Source organism: Vidua macroura, chromosome 5 (assembly GCF_024509145.1).
Source record: "Vidua macroura isolate BioBank_ID:100142 chromosome 5, ASM2450914v1, whole genome shotgun sequence".
NCBI classification, from domain to species: Eukaryota; Metazoa; Chordata; class Aves; order Passeriformes; family Viduidae; genus Vidua; species Vidua macroura.
The window spans coordinates 57,914,532-57,932,683 of NC_071575.1; the positions used below are offsets into that span (position 1 = coordinate 57,914,532).

General features: G+C 35.0%; 1 protein-coding gene across 2 annotated transcripts in view; it reads right to left on the reverse strand.

The window, feature by feature from the left end:
• Positions 1-2,728: 2,728 nt before the first annotated feature.
• The window catches only part of TBC1D22A (TBC1 domain family member 22A), a 137,984-nt gene continuing 122,560 nt past the window's right edge, over positions 2,729-18,152 (reverse strand). For both annotated transcript variants that reach the window (XM_053977549.1, XM_053977547.1), the window contains exon 13: positions 2,729-5,957. In XM_053977549.1, the coding sequence (XP_053833524.1) occupies positions 5,829-5,957 (129 nt within the window). In that variant the 3' untranslated portion in view covers positions 2,729-5,828. The remainder of the gene's footprint in view (positions 5,958-18,152) is intronic.

Genomic DNA, 18,152 nt, shown 5'->3' on the forward strand with positions numbered 1-18,152 from the left:
TGACTGCACACGCAACAACAGGCTGGCCCTTACCACCAAAACATTCACATAAAGTTTCTTTAATGAGAATGTGATGGCTGCTTCACCTGAATCTGAAGAAGTCTGATGCCCTGTATTTGATGACAGTGATGGAGAGAAAAGTACTCCTCTTTAAAATTTATAGAGAATTTTTCACTGATGCAATAATAGTAAAATATCAGGGGAAAAATATAACAGTGAAAATTGTCTTTACTGATATGCCAACTTTATTCATTTCTGCATGCAAAAGATGAATTATTTATTTGCATGAGGCAGTTCATTCTATACAGTTGCAGCAAATACTTGTTGATGTCTTAGGAAAAGTTTTTACTTGACCACATAAGTATAGGACTAAATTTCTTTCTCTAGATATATAGTTTATTGTTAGCTACAGTCTGAAAGTGCTTGTACAAACATAGCTTTGAGCTGGAGCTAGAGACTTCTTTTTTTGACCACAAGAGATGAAAAATTACCAAGTCTCTTTGCTGTTTGAATGAAATTTTATAAGTGAGAAAGCCATCTAAGTATTGATAAGCCTGGGTATCTCATTGCCTCCTGTGTGCTGTTATGACAGATATGTATTTTGTATTTCTGCTGCTGCTAAAAGAGTGAACAGAATTGATCAAATGGGCTGGTAGCAGGAACTGTTCACTGGAAATCTCATATCTTTCTGGAGGAAGATGGAAATATACGAAAATACATAAGCTGAATTTCAAAAAAGATCTATGTGAGAGATTGCATCCTGAATTTAAGGATGAAGTTGTCTAAATACCCCAAGAGGTACATTTTCTCCTTTCTGGAAATCAGAAATTATTGGGAATAAAACTCCTCTATTGTCTGTTTGGTATTGTTGCATTTGGGTTTTTTTTTTCTTCTACTGCTGTAAATTTCAGAATGCTCTTCTTCCCATGAGGAGGATCTCTGAGAAGGCACAAGTAAATGATGGTTGGATGAGGAATTTCTGTAGTAAAGAGGATTGGATCCCCAAATCCAGACCTCACAGAAATGAGATCTCAGTTCTGAAGGATACATAACAGGAAAATCAGAGACGTATGTATACTAGATCTTGATTGATTTGATAACAAAGACTGAGCACCTCTGTCCATACTGGTTGCGATTTCAAGCTTTAATTTTCTCTGATGTGGAAGCTTGATTGCAAGAACAAACATGGAAGTCCAGTTCAAACAACCATGTACTGTGCCCATTAATTCTCCTTTGGAGAAGCTTTGGAAGTTTGTAGGAAATTCTTGTGGCCAGAAAAAGCCCAATTTTCAGAGCACCTGTCTCTCAGAGACTTTCTCTAGCATCACATCTCTCAGCCTCTCATTTCTGACACATGCATTGACTGTCCTGTGGGCTCCACACAGAAGACTTTAAACTGTTAAAAGAGTCTCTGATATAGTGCCACAGCAATTTAATTATTTTCTCCCGTGCTGCCTCAGCTACATTAAGCTTAAGGAATTAGATGGGATGCGAGATTTTAGCTTTAACTTATAAAAATGCAAATGATCTGGAATTAAATTGCTCAGGAACTTGACTCTCCGTCATACAGCGATAAGAAGCGCTTGAGCTGCAGTTCCTTCCCACGGCACAGAATTCTGCCTGTGTGATCGCCGGACTGGGAGCCTTTCCACCTCACCTCCTCTTCCTAGCTCCAAAGAATTTAATGTGCTACAAAGTACTTATCTTCCACTCCACTCTGTTTTCAAGGAAGAACTGACCTGAAGTATAGATCAGATTTTCAGAAAGTCCTTTCTGTTGTACTTCACATTTATATCCTCCATCTGCCCAGACAGTTTTCTAGGACTCCTTTTGCACAACAAAAATCAACAAATACCAGCACATACCTTGTGACCCTTTGGGCTTTACTCCACCTTTTTGATTTCTTCTGCTTTTGAAAAAACTATTTGAAAGATCTCACATTGCTATTTTATGCAGAATCTTTAGAGGATTATAGCAGATAAAGAAACACAAGTTTTACTGAAGGTGAGAAACCAGCATGATTACAATTCATTGTCATTCAAGCACATAACAGACAGACTGCCTCTGCATCCCTGTCTCTTTTCCCCTGAATGTGGTGTGGAGTTTTAAGAGAGAAGTTACTGTCTTTGCCTTCCTTGCATATTTTCTCACCAGATACACTGGATTATTGGAAGTGTTCCAGTAGCTTTCTTGACATAAGGGACTTGAGCTACATATACATATACATATACATATATGACATCTCTCCCTGATATTTAATCTGCTTAAATCATCTTAGTTTCCAGATTTTATTGACCCTATCACCTGTTTACTGTTTCCTCACTATGAGCTGGTTTCCCCTTCTCCTTTACCCCTAGAGCCATACAGAATTCTGTGCTTCTTCTGTGTGCCTTGCTCTGATTTGCTTCACCTTCTCTTCAATTTAATTCTGCGTGGCGGCAAATCTATCTTCATCTACTTTTTCTAGAAAATGCTCCATACGCTGTATGCACATGGTCTATGCACAGACACACCCTTGGAAGCTGCTTGTATTACCAGCTTGCAAAACCTACAAGATACCTGGGCAGAGAGTGGAAGAAATGTAACTGAGAACTGAGGTTCTGTTAACCCATCTCCTCTTATGATAAAGGCTTTTGAGGCTGTAAAACAGAAACACACCGAATCCATGCTTTGGCATAGGGTGCAATGTGTTTGAAGAAAACAATAAACACGAGCTTTCCACTCTATATAGCACTTCATAAATACATGTTTATTTCCTCATCTTTCACCAGTTTTACAGTTTTAACCAGTGCCTCAGTGGTAATGTTTGTCAGAAGCATACAATGGAACTTCAGATAGTTCTATTCTGTAGTTAGGAATTTAAAAAAAAAAATTAACAGGCCTTTCCATACGGAACTGCACCAAATAATAATGAAACTATATTTTTATAACATATTACAGAGTTACCTAAGATTTCAACTTACATTTCTATCTTACTCCATGTACTGTATTTACACAGTTAACTAATTTATTATTTACATTTTTCAAATTCTGTAGTCATAAATCTTTTTATATTGTACATTCTAGTTTAAAGTTTTATTACAGAAATTATTTAACACACATTTCAGACACTGCAATTTAAATATTTCACATGAGTTCTAGGAAATGACTGCCTGGTTTCACTAGTGATGTGTCAAGATGCCTCCTTCATAAGAAAATACATATTACAAAGAAATTTTATAATATTCAGAATCTTGAAATCTGAAAAAACTAAGTACATGGGATGTAATAATGATAATGCTATTTCCTTTTCTATGCAATACTTTTTTTGGAATGACATTTTACCTGAGATGTAAAATTGTTAAATGTGTGGGGTTTTGATAAAAATTTGAAATTTTACATAAATGTTGGCCTTCTATTTACTGAGAACTACTTCTATCTGCATAGATATATAAATGTTATTTATATATCTATATTTTCCAAAAAAGTCTATATCTACATAAATAAACATTGGTATTACATTAGGAAACTTTCCACTATCCTTAAAAAGCAATGTGCTCAAGTACAATATTCAACTTCTGACACAGACACAATAGTAAATGTGACCTCTAATGCAAATACTTCCTTCCAAGGGAAGTAAGAGGTACCTGTTGAATTTGGAAGACATGACAGACAACTTATGTGGACCCAATGAAGGAAATTTTATATATCCAGACCCAAAAATGTTATGCAAGAGCATCTGACACAGCAGACAACTTTGGATCAATTTTCCATGTTACATGTAACTACCTAAATAAACTCTTAATAGAAAAAAGTTAATTATAGAAAACCCTTATACCACGTAATGCTGTGTTGACTTCTCTCATTACAATAATATGCATTTCTATTAATAAATGATTGCAAATACCAAGGTTAAAGCAAATGGTCATAAATTTCATGTTTCTTTTATTCTGTTATTGGTAGACACTGTTAGGCACAATATGACATTCTTTGTAAACATAAATTTTGATACATTAGACCACGAACTGAAGTTACAGAAAGCAGTACACAAACGTGTAAGAAGCACAGATCCACTACACATTCCAGGCACAGATGCAGCCATCTGGGAGGCCTGACCCTGTATCCATCACAACTGAAACACCCAGCTGACACCAGTGGAAAAGAAATGCATCCTAGTTGCCAAACTAAGTTTCTGAAATAATTCTCATTTTAGCTTCTACCAAAGATTTCATATACTTTTAAAATATAGATGGTCTCATAATCACATGGTGGTAAAATGTATTTTACTTTGTTTACCCTGAAACACCTAATTATTACAAAGTCTGTGTGAAGAACTAAGGCCCCTAAAGCAAGTAATGTAACTAATACATTTAGAAAGCTCTCTTCAAAATATGTATCTACATATTTTTAAGAAGTTGTAAATAATCTTTCAATAACAATTCATAAGAAAAAATCTCTTGAAGGTTTTTTATTTCCCAAACTTAAAAGTGCACTACACTTTCTGTGCAATGCTGTGCAACTCAAGAACCAAACTGAGGAATAGTAAGTCTGAACTTTTAAGTGTATTGCTAATTGCAACTCCCATCCTTCATGACCCGCACGTGTATGGTAGGCACAAATTAATATGAGTTATTTACATCCAACAGAGCAAAATTAGAATTCTTATCAGAAAATATTTATTTAAAAAAACCAGTGCACTTTAATTATGTAAGTTTTAAGAAATTATTCAGTATGCCATGGTTATATGAAGAAACATTAATTTTAGTCTATAAACTCATGGAGGATTTTTGTTCTGCTAATGACCCACAAGCAATCTGAGTATACAGTTACTGTTATTGTTATTGGGAGCTAGCTCTCTTTCTCTGAATAATCAGGAAAAGGGTATTAAATTATTTAACAAAAAAGCTTTGGAAAGATATATTAATTTTCCTTTTCTAATCGCTAGAAATGGAGAATAAGGCAACAACTGAGATAAAAATATATCTTGCTTAGTAAACCAAGCTTCTTAATACATTTCTTAAAAGTGAAATTTCATGCTGAAAAATTGCAAGGCCTTAAAAGAGAAACTTTAATTACTTTGACAAGACTATGCCTTCTGTTTAATTCACAATTTTAAAGCACTCCAGACTATATTGAGAGGGATTTACTTCAGTGTAATAGATGAGTCTTCAGCTTTAAGTAACTCCTTTTTATGGCTAAAAAGCTTCTATAGCATCCTTCAAGACTGAATAATGTTTAGAAAAATGCCACCAATTTCCATTACAACCTTCTATATTCTTATATTATGGAAGTAATCTAACCTAATTCCATGGAAAAACAACAAATGGTGTGCTAATATCAGTGTCTTTTGAGTTATAACCAGACCTCAAAACACAGGCATTGCTGTCTCCTATAGTCTGTATGATCAAGGAAAAGTTATTTTTTGCCACTCAAAGTAGATAGATTTCACTGACCAAAAGTGGCTGATAAAGTCATGGCAGGTGACACTGAAGTAATGACAAAATCATTCCATAAGTAGTTTTAAGCCTAAAGCACATAGAAAAACTGCTCAACATAAATAAGAGAGACAACAATTCTATTTAGAGAAGGGGAGAAAAGAAGAAAATTATAAGACTTCTGAACTCATTTTTCATGCTGAGCAAAAAAATTCACTTTTAAGTTCACTCGCTGCTCGATATCCTGCTTTGTCCACTTCTTTGGTATTCTGTTCTCATTCTGCAAATTCTAACAGAATTTTAATGATCATCTTACTTCAAATGAAAGAGCAATGAGCTGAAAGCATAACCAGAACAACAGATGCCATAATACTGCAGAACACGTTACTTCTAATGATTCCTGTCTCTTTATATTCACTTCTTGTAATGATTGGGGGCGTCCGCAAATGCAAACTTCAGTCTGTAGGCCTCTGCTAGGAGTACACTGATGTCTTCATTTCCCCAGTGTACTGTGGGCAAATTCTGTAAAAATATCAGTAACTCCTAATTGAAAAGAAAGAACAAAAAAAAGTAGTAAATATATTTTTTTCAAATAGCAATGTAATAACTATGTATTACTTATACAATGATCATTTAAAAGCAACCACTCACGTAGCACCTCAGTCTCCCAAACAAACCTGAGATCCAATTAGGTTTAGTGATTTTTACATAGATACTTGCTATTCAAACTTTCAGTTCAGAAACCTGCTATTAATTGTAGCTGAAATATGGTTATTTGATAGGTAATTTTTTTTGAGAAAAATAATCTGTGTTGTTGCCTATCCAAATTATTTTTATGCTTCAGGGCATTAACTTATACAATTGGATACATACATTTTCAAAATTATGGATGATTGCTAAGTCTGGGATTCTCTCACACCAATGCAAAGATAAGTTACTTCTCTACTTATACGTGAAGAATCATGAAATAAATTATTATTTCAGTCAGTAGCAGCCAACTCCCACATCGATTCTTAGCCCAGGTTTCCCACTCCCTTTGATCCCAAAATATTTTCCTGTGGGTCAGCTTCTCCTCTCTCTCATATTAGGTTTAGGCAAAATTCACTTCTAAGAAGCCTAAGCCCAGAAACAGAGGTACCAAGAAGCTCATTGGGACAGTGCCTCTATGTTCAGTTCTGATGAACATGCATCAAAGTCAGCCATGATCTTCAGCAGCACAAAGCCTCAAATCCTCATCTGTAGGCTGAAACCTGCCAGCTCTGAGGGGACTCTTTGGAAGATCAGGAACTACTCTTTGGAACTACCACAAATTGTCTCCTGGCTTCATGCAAATGACATTTTTTTATAAGGCTCCTAATTTTACTAAACTCAGGAAGTTAGCCTGCTCTTTAAAAAAAAAAAAAAAAAAAAAAAAAAAAAAAAATGGTGGTCTATAAGGTCAGAAACCCTCAAATGTGATGCAAAAGCCACCCTAGGCCAAATTTTGAAGTTCATGTTTGAAAATTTCCATAGAGCAGATCACCTGTCTGTTTTGTTTTGATAAACTGTGGCAAAACAGCAAAAGATAAGTTTTGGATGAGTCACAACAAAATGAATGTGGATTTTTATGATGGGAGGTATAAGGCAAACTCAGGAATAAGTGAAGTTGTTAAGCCTGCTCGTATCTTCTAGGTGCTCTATTTTTGCAGAAAAAATGCAGACAATTTGTGCACGACTGTATACATGCATATGTATTTGCGAGGATGTGTATAAGTATAGTTTTGTGTAGTACGTCTGTTCAGGTTTATTCTAAAGATCAGAAATAAGTGAATGGAATGCAATTAAAACCACAGCCATTATCTTGTTATAAATTAGCATCCTGCAGTATCATGTATAAGTACCCAGAGAAATTCTTCTTCTTCATTAGAGTCTTATTTTCCTTGTTCCCCCTTCTCCCTCCTCTGCACCTTCTTTCATATAAGATGGCTGTAGAAGCCCTTAGCAAGGATTCCGTGATTTTAGGAAACAGCCAGGAGCAAAAATTAACATTAAATTATTTCTTTGTGTTTTTGAGAAAATTATTTTGATTTCATCTATTTCACGGTCTTGCTGTACTGGTTCTTGTAATATGAAAAGAGAAAGGATAGAAGTTGAGCAGTACTGTATATTTAATTATGAATAATAAGTAGTAATATAACAGAGATAGCATGAGAATGTCTCTATTACACTTGAGAGAACACATTTTTAATAAAGTATTGTACAATTGTCAAAATTCCAGTCTTTAAAAAAAATTGCTATGTACTTATTTGACAGTTATGTTGATAACTATAATTAATAAATTAGCAGTAGAGTGTAGGAGGGTTGTGTGGAGGGATCAGAAATGCCAACCTCCATGAAAGTTCTTTTCTCCTTTTACAGAAGTAACTTTCAAGCAGCCCTAAGACATAGCAATTAATTCAGTGAGCTTTGTGAAATTACCTCTTTTATTCTTTGTAGTCTCAAGACTGTTCTGGGTCAGACTTCTGGTGCAAATGATTCATATTGCTGGAGCAGTGTTTTGGTTTTCTTTTGGGCTTTGGTTTTCTTTGGCCTTTGGAACACCCAAAGACTACAGCTTCGACATCCATCTATATGGCATTTAACATATAGCTCAAATCTGAAATAGGACTATTAGTGATGAACTAGTTTAATACTTCTACCATTAATTTCAAATTTGATAATGATTTTCATGAATTAAATATATAAATAAATGGCAGAGTAATGCATTTACTGTCTCCAAGTCTACTTCTGTTTGAGTGGGCATTTTGCCACTGTTACCAAGGGAGAATACCAAAATCTAAGACTGATACTGACTGGTTAATATGTGTTATAAATCCATGTAAAGTAACTGGCCAAAGACATACTACTTGTATGACTGTCTAAAGATAAGGCTTATCTTCTTGTGATCTATTACAGAGCTTCAACACTTGCTCAGATAGAAATAAAGCTTACATCTTTTGAAAAATAAAGTTGGCAAAAACCTCACTAAATAAAATGTTATTTTCTTTAAATAAGATTTTTTTTTTTAACTGCTAACGAAAATCATACTGCCTTTATTGCTCCATATGGAGCATTCTTTGGAAATAAAGAAACTACTATAAAGAAATAATCAAAAACTCCCAAAGAAAGTCTTTGAATTTGAAGAATTGTACAAACACACTACTTAATATTAAAAAGACCACATGACAAGTTTGTCTAAAACTGTTCAATTCAGCATTTTACAGTTAAAAAAAAAGACCAAGAATTACTACAAATGACTCAAGCTTACTAATTTATTTTTAATTAACATTATTTTTTTGACAACAGATAAACAGGAACTACTAAGCAGCATGTATATATAAGGCATGCATATATATAAGGCATGCACTAACTTCTTAGATTCATTTTCCTATCCACAACAGTATTAAAATATGAGGCACTCTGAAATATGATGAATCATAATGTGAATTAATATTTACCATTAAAAACTTGTAGGTGATAAACTGCCTGGTCCATTTCAGAAGAAAACTGAGTCTAAAAATCAATTTTTGTAAAATATTCCTGGAACAGTTTTGTTTTCTGCTTAATTTAAATGGTATTGTGATGACACCTGGCTGAAGAATCAGGGCAGCCAGTGGATCATCATCATCAGAGCTGGGGTTTCTAAAATCCCAGTCCAATATTTGTTTATATTTTGGTTGTATCAACAACAAATATGCTCAAAATTATGTCCTTTGAATCTGGCAAATAGAGTCCCCTGGTTTCCTGGACTCCTACTAAGAGGAACAGCCATATTAATCCCTTGAACTGGGGCCCATCTGCATGGCCCAGCCTGCCAGCTCAGCTTCAGCTCTATTTGTGGTGTCTGCCCTCTCACGCCACACCACGGAAAGGCATCTCCATCCTCCCTCCCTCCTTGCCAGCCAGGCAGAGAAGGATGAAGATACCACTTGTATTTGCTCCTTCCCCTCATCAAGCACAAAAAGTGAAGAGATTTTACTCACACTGTTAGTCCCATAGTTAGGGGGCTGCAGCTGATGCCACCCAGGACAGTGTGACTAAACTGGCATTTGTTAGCGGAGAGTAGAGAAGGCTAAGGCAGGATCTAAGAGCAGCTCTACACAGAGGGGGTTGGAAAGAAGAAAAGAGGTGCCAAGAGGCAATAGTAACAAGCTGAAGCTAACTTGTCACGGGAAGCTAACTTGTCATAAGAAAACAATCCTTTGCAACGAGGGCGCTTGAGCAGCTTGCCAGGGAAACTGTAAATCTCTCCACTGGGATTTTCACAGCTCGCCTGGCACACCCCTGAACAGGCTGCTCAAGCTCCAATGCTAGCCTGGCTTGCAGCAGCAACTTACACTATAGACCTCCCTTCCACAGTGAAATTTTCCAGTGTTTATTTTTTAAAGGACCTGGGCTTAAATAGAAAAGAAATCCAAAAGTGCAACAACAAAAAAAAAAGTTAAACATCCCTTTGGATCATCTCAAGAAACAATAAAGGTATGTTTCCTGACAAGTATGTATTTTTCATCTGTAATTAAAGGGTTTAGGGGCCTGGTGTAGCAGAGTTTCTGGGTCAGACTATGAATAAATTACAAATCTATAAATCAAACTGACTTTTAAGTATGGCAAAATATCTGAATCTAAACTATATACTAGCCTTTGTAAGAGATTTCTGGTTTACGCTGACATATTTAACCCACAATTCTGAAATAATTCTTCAGTACATTTGAAATTCAACATTTTTGTTACCAAACAAAAACCTTATATTTTATAGAATTTCACTCATCATACTTCCACAACTTTAACTACATTTGGATTTACATGATACTTTATGTGTGTTTTTAAAATATGCTGAAACGCTTTATATATAGCATCCTCAACTATGCTGATATATATAACGTATTTTAAACACTTAGAAGCAGCTATATAGTGTGCAATTTTAAAGTAAATGTACTTTCAAAATCTAATCTTTCTCAGATAATTAACATGTATTCTAGAACTATTCTCTTCACCTTGTAGTCGAGACAAGACAGTGGTAAATATACTGGAAGTGCTGTGGTATAAAAGCACCTCTAGATGTATGAAGAGTAAAAGTATGAGGTTTATGTTTTACACACCACAACAGTAAGAGTAATACTGAAGGTTAAGCAATGGCTGTTGTCAGACACAAAATTATTCTTGAGGGGAAAAAATGTTATCCCAGAAGATCCAATACACATATCTACAATAAACTACCAGATTACCAGATAGACAGCTCAAAAAGGTGATTTCCAAAGCCTTTATTCTGCAGTTTCCTCTAAAATCAAAAAGGTCAAGGTCTGCTCCTTGTAGACTAAATCAAAACTGAATATTAATAAGACTTCACAAAATATATTTATACTAATTATTACAAAGTTATCAGACTCTTTCTCCTCATTGAGATTTTAACTCAGTGAAACCTCAGCATATTAAAACAATCTTTAAAAATCCCAAACCCAGAGCAAAGAAAGCAAATTTTATCGTGTTTTGGAATCTGGTTCATTACCAAACCTCTTTACAGTATGACATCTGCCATAATCCTGTTAGAAATACAATTTTTAGGGTAAGATTGGCCAGTAATACTGGTTATTTGGCAGTGACTATCTGTAGTTGTTATGCTATTTACTATCACCCCTACTCTAACTTCATATGTGGATCTTGAAGGAAGGAACATCAAAACCAGTTACAGAAAACATGTTGATAGTTTATAAAACATAAAAATGTTATTCTAATGAGTAGAACACTAAGGTGCTAATCAAAGCAGTATATTTAATTTGAAAATACAGAGGTTTTGTCTGTGTGAATTATTGACAAAGCTCAATTGCAAGGGTTTTTTTTGTTTTTTTTTTTAAGAGAAGAAACTTAACAGGACATAAAAACCAGGAATAGTGTTTCCATTTTAGATAATATGAAATGGCAGCAACTAAAGTTAAAATCAAACGTGAACATACTGAGGACATTAACAGAGTTAGCTTTTAGTGTCAAAAGTGAGAACTGATCTATTAATTTAACAAATAAAGGCACTCCTAAAATGCAGTACTTTTCTATGAGAGCTGTTAATCCTTCCTGCTGTTAACTGCAATGGAATTAGAGTCTGAGTACTCCTGGTCCACCACAGCTCTATTTTATACTGATAAGCAGAACCTACAATCTTACTACACTTTATGATCATAAACTTTACAATATTATACCTTAGGACTGTATAGAAGTAACTTAAAGGTAAATTAAATATATATATAATCTCCAATGATTTGATAAGAAAATGCTAACAACTATAATTTTAATAAGAGCTGTATGTATTACACATTATGAACACATATAAAACACTGCAAAATTTATGCTGGCAATTTGATTAAATGGCCCCTTTATTTGTACTTCCCAAAGTTGTACTTGAAATCCCAGAACACAGCACCTACTTTGAAAGAACTACTAAATTCTACTAAAAATTTATTTAGAGTAATTATTGAGACAATATAAGGAGGAAACCAATTATTGCCAGGAAAAAAAAAAAAAAAAGGCTCATTTATCTTTTTAGGTAATAGAAAAAAAAAATAAAGCTTATGCATGCATTAAAAGAAATCTAAATTTTTTTATGGTTTTATGGGAAATTGCATAATGTTGGACTACAGATAAAGCTGGACGATGATTCTTACATTTGTTTGCAACCAGATGTAATTACTATACAGGCAAAAAAATCCTTAACATAGGGATTATTTAATTCCTGTTTCCTTTACAACATTCTTTCTCACTTGATTGCATCTGGGTTTGTCAAGCATGAAAGGAAAGGATGGCTAGTGCCAAGTGGGCATCCCCTCTGTGGCCTCGGTCCCCCTTCCCTGCACTGTGGAGCAGACAGACAGATGTGCCAGAGCTGCAGTGCCTCACACCCTGTAAGAGCTGCAGTACCCAGGCTGGAACGGTGCTGTGCCATGTTAACCTCTAATCCTCTTCCCAGATATTTAGGATAAAGGATACCTGCTGCTTTGGGACTCAGCCAAGCTCACAACAGATCCTCCCCTGCCAGCCTGCTATCAAAGCAGTAACTGCAGTGCCTAGTGACATGAAAGCACAGGTCCAGCACACACTGCAGAGCCTGGATGACCTTGTTCAGCTGCCTCAGTGCCACCTTCCCCTTCTCTCTGCCCCTTGCTGTTGATATGATAGTGCACCAAATGAATACGGCTCTAGCTCTGAGACAAGTTCTCTTTTCTTTCTTGAGTACTGTTTCTTGCAATATGCTCAGCAATATTCCCTATGCTGCTGCCACTTCTTCCTTCTCCAGATGTCCTAACCTGCTACACAGAGTTGCAAATAATGAGCTCTATTTCTGGAGTGCTGTGCCACTTATTAATTACCTGTGTCTTGGAGTTAGAGAAAACATTTCTTTCCTGTTAGGCCCAGCTGGAATTGAGAATACTAAGATTTCAAAATCTAATATTAAAGAGATAGTAGGAATAAGTCACCTACTGCAGCTTAAGAAATATTTGATGCAGATATGTGTTAAATAAAAGGCATAAGTGGACCTGGATCCTTCAGTGGTACAGCTGAGTGCCTGTGCTGCTTCCTGAGCATGGAAAGCACACGGCAGCAATGGCACAGAACAGTCCCTTTTGGATCCTGGATGCAAAAATGCCTTCCTGGTTCCTGTAACTTCAAAGACTATGGATGAACCAAAACTTTGATAAGCACAAGATGGGGCAAGACTAGTTTATCTTTGCTACGTGGTGGAGCACTGAAGTCTGCACTCAACACAATCTGAGAGATTTAAGACATATAATCTTGGCCAGTCATAAACCAGTGTCATTCAAAAACTTCCACCTGGAATGTGAAAGTTTAGAGGAAAGAAACAAGAATCAAAAAACCCGACTCTAATATTTGCTGAAATACTGTAACATTGAACTTCCTAAATTCAATGCTAAATTTGATCTTTTGTTGTACATTCCTTTATTGTCCATTACTTACATTATGCTCCTAGAATTCCTTGAAATTAACATTAATTCTTTCAGTCATACATCTTAGTTTTGACCTTTTTCTCACACACCATGACATCTCAATCAACAGACCACAGCACAGAGAGCTCAAAACAGTAGAATCTAACCACAGAGAAAAAGTTATATTCAGAATTCCAACTAGACTTGTTGCATCCTAAAATGAATATTTTTTTAAAAATCTAAATATTTTAAAGGTTAATTTCTTCTGCTACCAGCTTACATTCAGAACCTCAAGGACAGCACTTCTCAACAAGGATATATTTGTTTTATCCCTTGATTCAAGTACGGTATAAATATATATACATAAATATATATATATTCTTTGATTCAAATATACATTTTAATTCTTCATTTCAACTGATCAATCTGCCATTAATCTTATGAAAACATAAAGAAGTATGCTATTCTTATAATTAATTTCATATTCCTAATAATAATTTCACAGAAATATACCTTAACATCCTGAAAATGAAAGCTTATGGAAATTTGATGTTTTTTTCATTTCCCTTTTGTATTTTTCTTTTCATGACTACTGAAGAAGATTCCAGTACTCAGCATATTAAACTAGCAATTAAAGTCTTGTTTCATCTGGTATGGATCTCTTACACAAGTCATTAGCAACCTTAATCACCAATCATAAAATATGTGGTTCTAAAGGACTATGTCAGAGAAGCTGTGCTTAGCTTCAGCTCACTTAGCTGAAGAGATTTACATCTTCATTTCCAAGAGTATTGGTTAAAAAGTACATTAAAGGACCACATCTCAGCTGGTATTATAGGTAGTCTTACTACCTTGGTCCCAAATAAAAACCAAACCCACAAGTAATCTCCATCCCTAAAACAAGAAACAAATTTGCATGCTAGATCTTTTTCTCAGCTGAACTTACTATCCACACATTACTATCTCAAGTCTATAAGACAAGTTTAAGGAGGTAGAATCAAGCAAGCATTGCCACAGAACCTAAAGGATTTAAGGTCCCTTTCATCCCCAAACCTTCTTTGATTCTATGATACTCGAACACAGATTTAAATTCAAACCTAAATTGAACAGTCAAACAAAAACATTGCTAGTTTCTTTCTCACATTTAAACTAGAGAAAACAGAACTTCCATTTTACATATCTCATATGGAAATTGAGTATCTCGAAGCTTCACACTTGTATCCAGGAAATAGAGCTGACAGTTCCAATTGCTAGAGCTCAGAACAGAACAGTCCTGAACCACTCTGATTTATACTTTTTGCCATATTGTTCTATGAAATATTGCCATATTGATGTTATTTGGAGATATGTTTACTTCTTATATACCAAAATACAAATAATAACAAATAAATAATAAAAAGCCCAAGTATGTCATTTACCACTAGTTCCATCCAAATCACAACAAATGAAGGAGAACAGATGCAAATACCCAGAATATAAAAAGTCATGAGATCAGTAGTCATTCCATAAAAAGAAAATCCAAACAAAATCCATCCAAACACAGAATGTACTGTACCAATTAAGGCTGCAGCAGTTATGGCAGAATTTAATTTCTGAAATTACTTACCAATAAGTTACTACACTCTATCTATTTTTTTCTGTAGTCAAGCAAGATCAAAATATTTCTATAGCAGATTCCAAGAGAAAATTTACAATTCCACCTTTCCATGAAGTCCATATGCTAACCACTCTTCTTGGTTTGGCTTTCCTGACCATAATTTGGCGATGCATTTTAAGTGGGACAATTCTACAGCTGTGGCCACTTTCTACAAATTTACACATATTACATTTCCTTATCTACAATGACTCAGATTTTAACACTGTAGTATGTATAGCTAAAAACTCAGCCAAAAAAAAGGAAAGATAATCATAAAATACCAACTGAATATAATGAAGCACAGGAGAAAAGTGTATAAAAATTGTATGTATTTCTAACCTAAAGTAATTATTATGTTTTGATAAAATGCTGTAAATTATTCTGAAAAAAATCGCATCTTGTTTTAGAGAAAATATATATTAAGGATGGCTGATGAAAAATTACTTGTTTTCTATAACTTAAATAGTATTGACTGAGATATCTAACTTCTACATCCAATAAATATGTCACAGTGCAGAGCCTACTTAAACTAGTGTATTTTTAGACGTAAAACAAGTAGTTCTAAACACAGTTCAAATGGAATATTGTCAGTATCCTATGGGATATAGGACTGAAAGGCCAGTTCCATTACATCACTCAATCACCACCAAATGAAGCCACATTTTGGTGTTTTGTTCTGAATAACAATCATTCCCCACTTGCCATGTCAAAGCCCATAAAGTATTTGTGCACCTCTAAGAGACTTAAGGACAGCAGTACAGATAACCAATGATTTGGCAGTGGAAGAGACCTTCATGAAGATATCACTGTTAAAGGAAACAACCTGCCCCATCTGATAACTGAAAATTTCCTAGTTAACTTGAGAAGCCTCACAAAAAATCAATAAGATGTAATCCGAAAATCCCTTCATCTCTGAGGAAAATGCCACTGTTCAAATTAAGAAATCAATTAAGCTTCCTTGGCGAGCATAGCACACAGGCACAAGAACACAAGACAGGATCACCCAAGCTGCACAGGTTTTCCCAACGTACAAAAACAACATCCCCTCAAATTTCTATACATTCCTTGATGCCTTAAGAAAAAAGATATATAATATAGAATGCTTCAGTCAGAAATTCCAAAAGTGCATCCACAGATGACAGACTGAAGCATCAATTCAAATTAACACAATGTAATCCAATTGTAAACTATAACCTAAAGAATTAAAATATCCTAAACTGATAAATACTTCATAAGAAACATAATTAATAACTGAGACTGAATATGAGCAGTATTTTGCTGTATTTCTCCCAGGTGTTGGGTTCTTACACCCACTTGGTTTTATAAAAATTCCAATTACATTAAGAAGAAGGTTGTGGCCTTCAGACTTTCAAAGAAAAGCCTCCAAAAATCTATCTGAAATGGTTATCCAAAGAATCAAAACCACACATAAATCAAATAGGTTTTAACAACGACACTATACCTAAATTCTATTTCTTTGGATAACTGGACTTGTGGCAACATTATTTCTTTTACAAAACCATACCTTGTGAATAAAATGTCATTTTGTTGAAATAAATAAACATGACCAAAAAGTGTTTCAGGGTCTGGCAAAAAACATACTAACAGTTCCAACGGAAAAACATTTCAGTGATGCATTGTGTAGCATAAAAAGTTTGATGGGCTGGTCACCGACAGTAATGCATCTCTCATCTGCTTCTCCTTCTTTAGCAGGCAGATGAGAGGAGGAATTCCTGTATTTATCACAATAATCTCCTAAAAAGGACACTATAGAACAGCTTGGAAGATGTGACCTTTTCTCACAGAAGAGAATAAAGACGTCAACTACATGAAATATAACTTTCAGAGGTATATTTCTGCTGGCAATTTCGGGTTGCTTTAATAGGCTTGCCTGCAAGCTGGCACTGCTACAGCAGTTCTGTGCTTTTCTCAGGGGTGGCAATATTTAAGAAAGCTGTTGGTAGAGAACAACAGCTATTAAGGATTTCAGATGCCCCTTTTTAACCTGCTGACCTATGGGGATCAGCACCTGAAACTAAGCAAGATGTGTGAGACTTGCGAAGAAAAAAAATTAACACAAAGCTTTAGTGAATCAGCTCCCAAGGACTGGATGGAACCATTACTATTCATTCAGCTAACAGCAAGCAAATCCTACTCTGAAGAAAACAAATTAAGATGGGATAAATGAGGGCTTTTTGTATATTTGAAAAGGGATGTCTAACGCAAAAAACACTACAGAGAGCAAACAAGTTGTGCAAAGATTTTACTCTTTAAGGCAGCTGAAAGATCTAACCAGGAGGCTATGATAGTAATAGTAAATCTGCTATAATGACATTTCTGAAAAAAATCTAATTCTGATTTGTTTACAAGGATGACAAAAAAAAAATAGGCTTTTCAGTTCTGGTTATTTTTACTGTCTTGCAGTTGCAAAGAGACAATTTTGTTGTAAGACAGCAAAATCTACACGCACTAGCATTTAGGAAACCATAGGAGAGAACAGAAAATTGAAAGAAAGAAAATTAATCCTCCTCCATCTTCTTGTCTCAAAGAAAGGCATATGTCACTTCATCCTATTACTAAGCTCATACTCCAAAAGCTTCTGGTTTCTCTTTGTTCTCTTATCAGTAGTTTTGATTGAGTTTGGTTGTCAAGTGTCAGGCTCCTGTGATTTTAGTCTTCTCCAGGGTTACACACTGATAAGGCCAATAATTGACATTGTTATGCAGCAGGTTCTGCTGAACAAATAAACATGGAAAGAAAACAGTTTTCTTTGTAGAGAGATGTCTCCAGTGACAGCTGTGAATTACTAACTAAATGGAAGTCCTGCCAGTGCATTTAGTTTAGCAGGTCACTTAAACTGCTCAGGATAAACAGGAGTTCTTCCTTTGTTCAAGAAAAATCCTTTTTATATTGAAATTGAGAAAATGCAGAGATCCCTTTGTGGTATTTACTGAAAGTAAATTTTAAAAAAAAATTGGTGAGAGAAATATGGGATACAGGAATCAGAAAGTGGTTTTTCTAGAAACTTACAGTGTAGTAAAATCAGATTTTCATTGTGTGGAAGATTTGATTTAAAACTTGGACAGTAACAGCAACACAGTGAAGTAGAAGCCATAAAGCAAGACTTACTGGAAATCCCTTCAGATTATACAC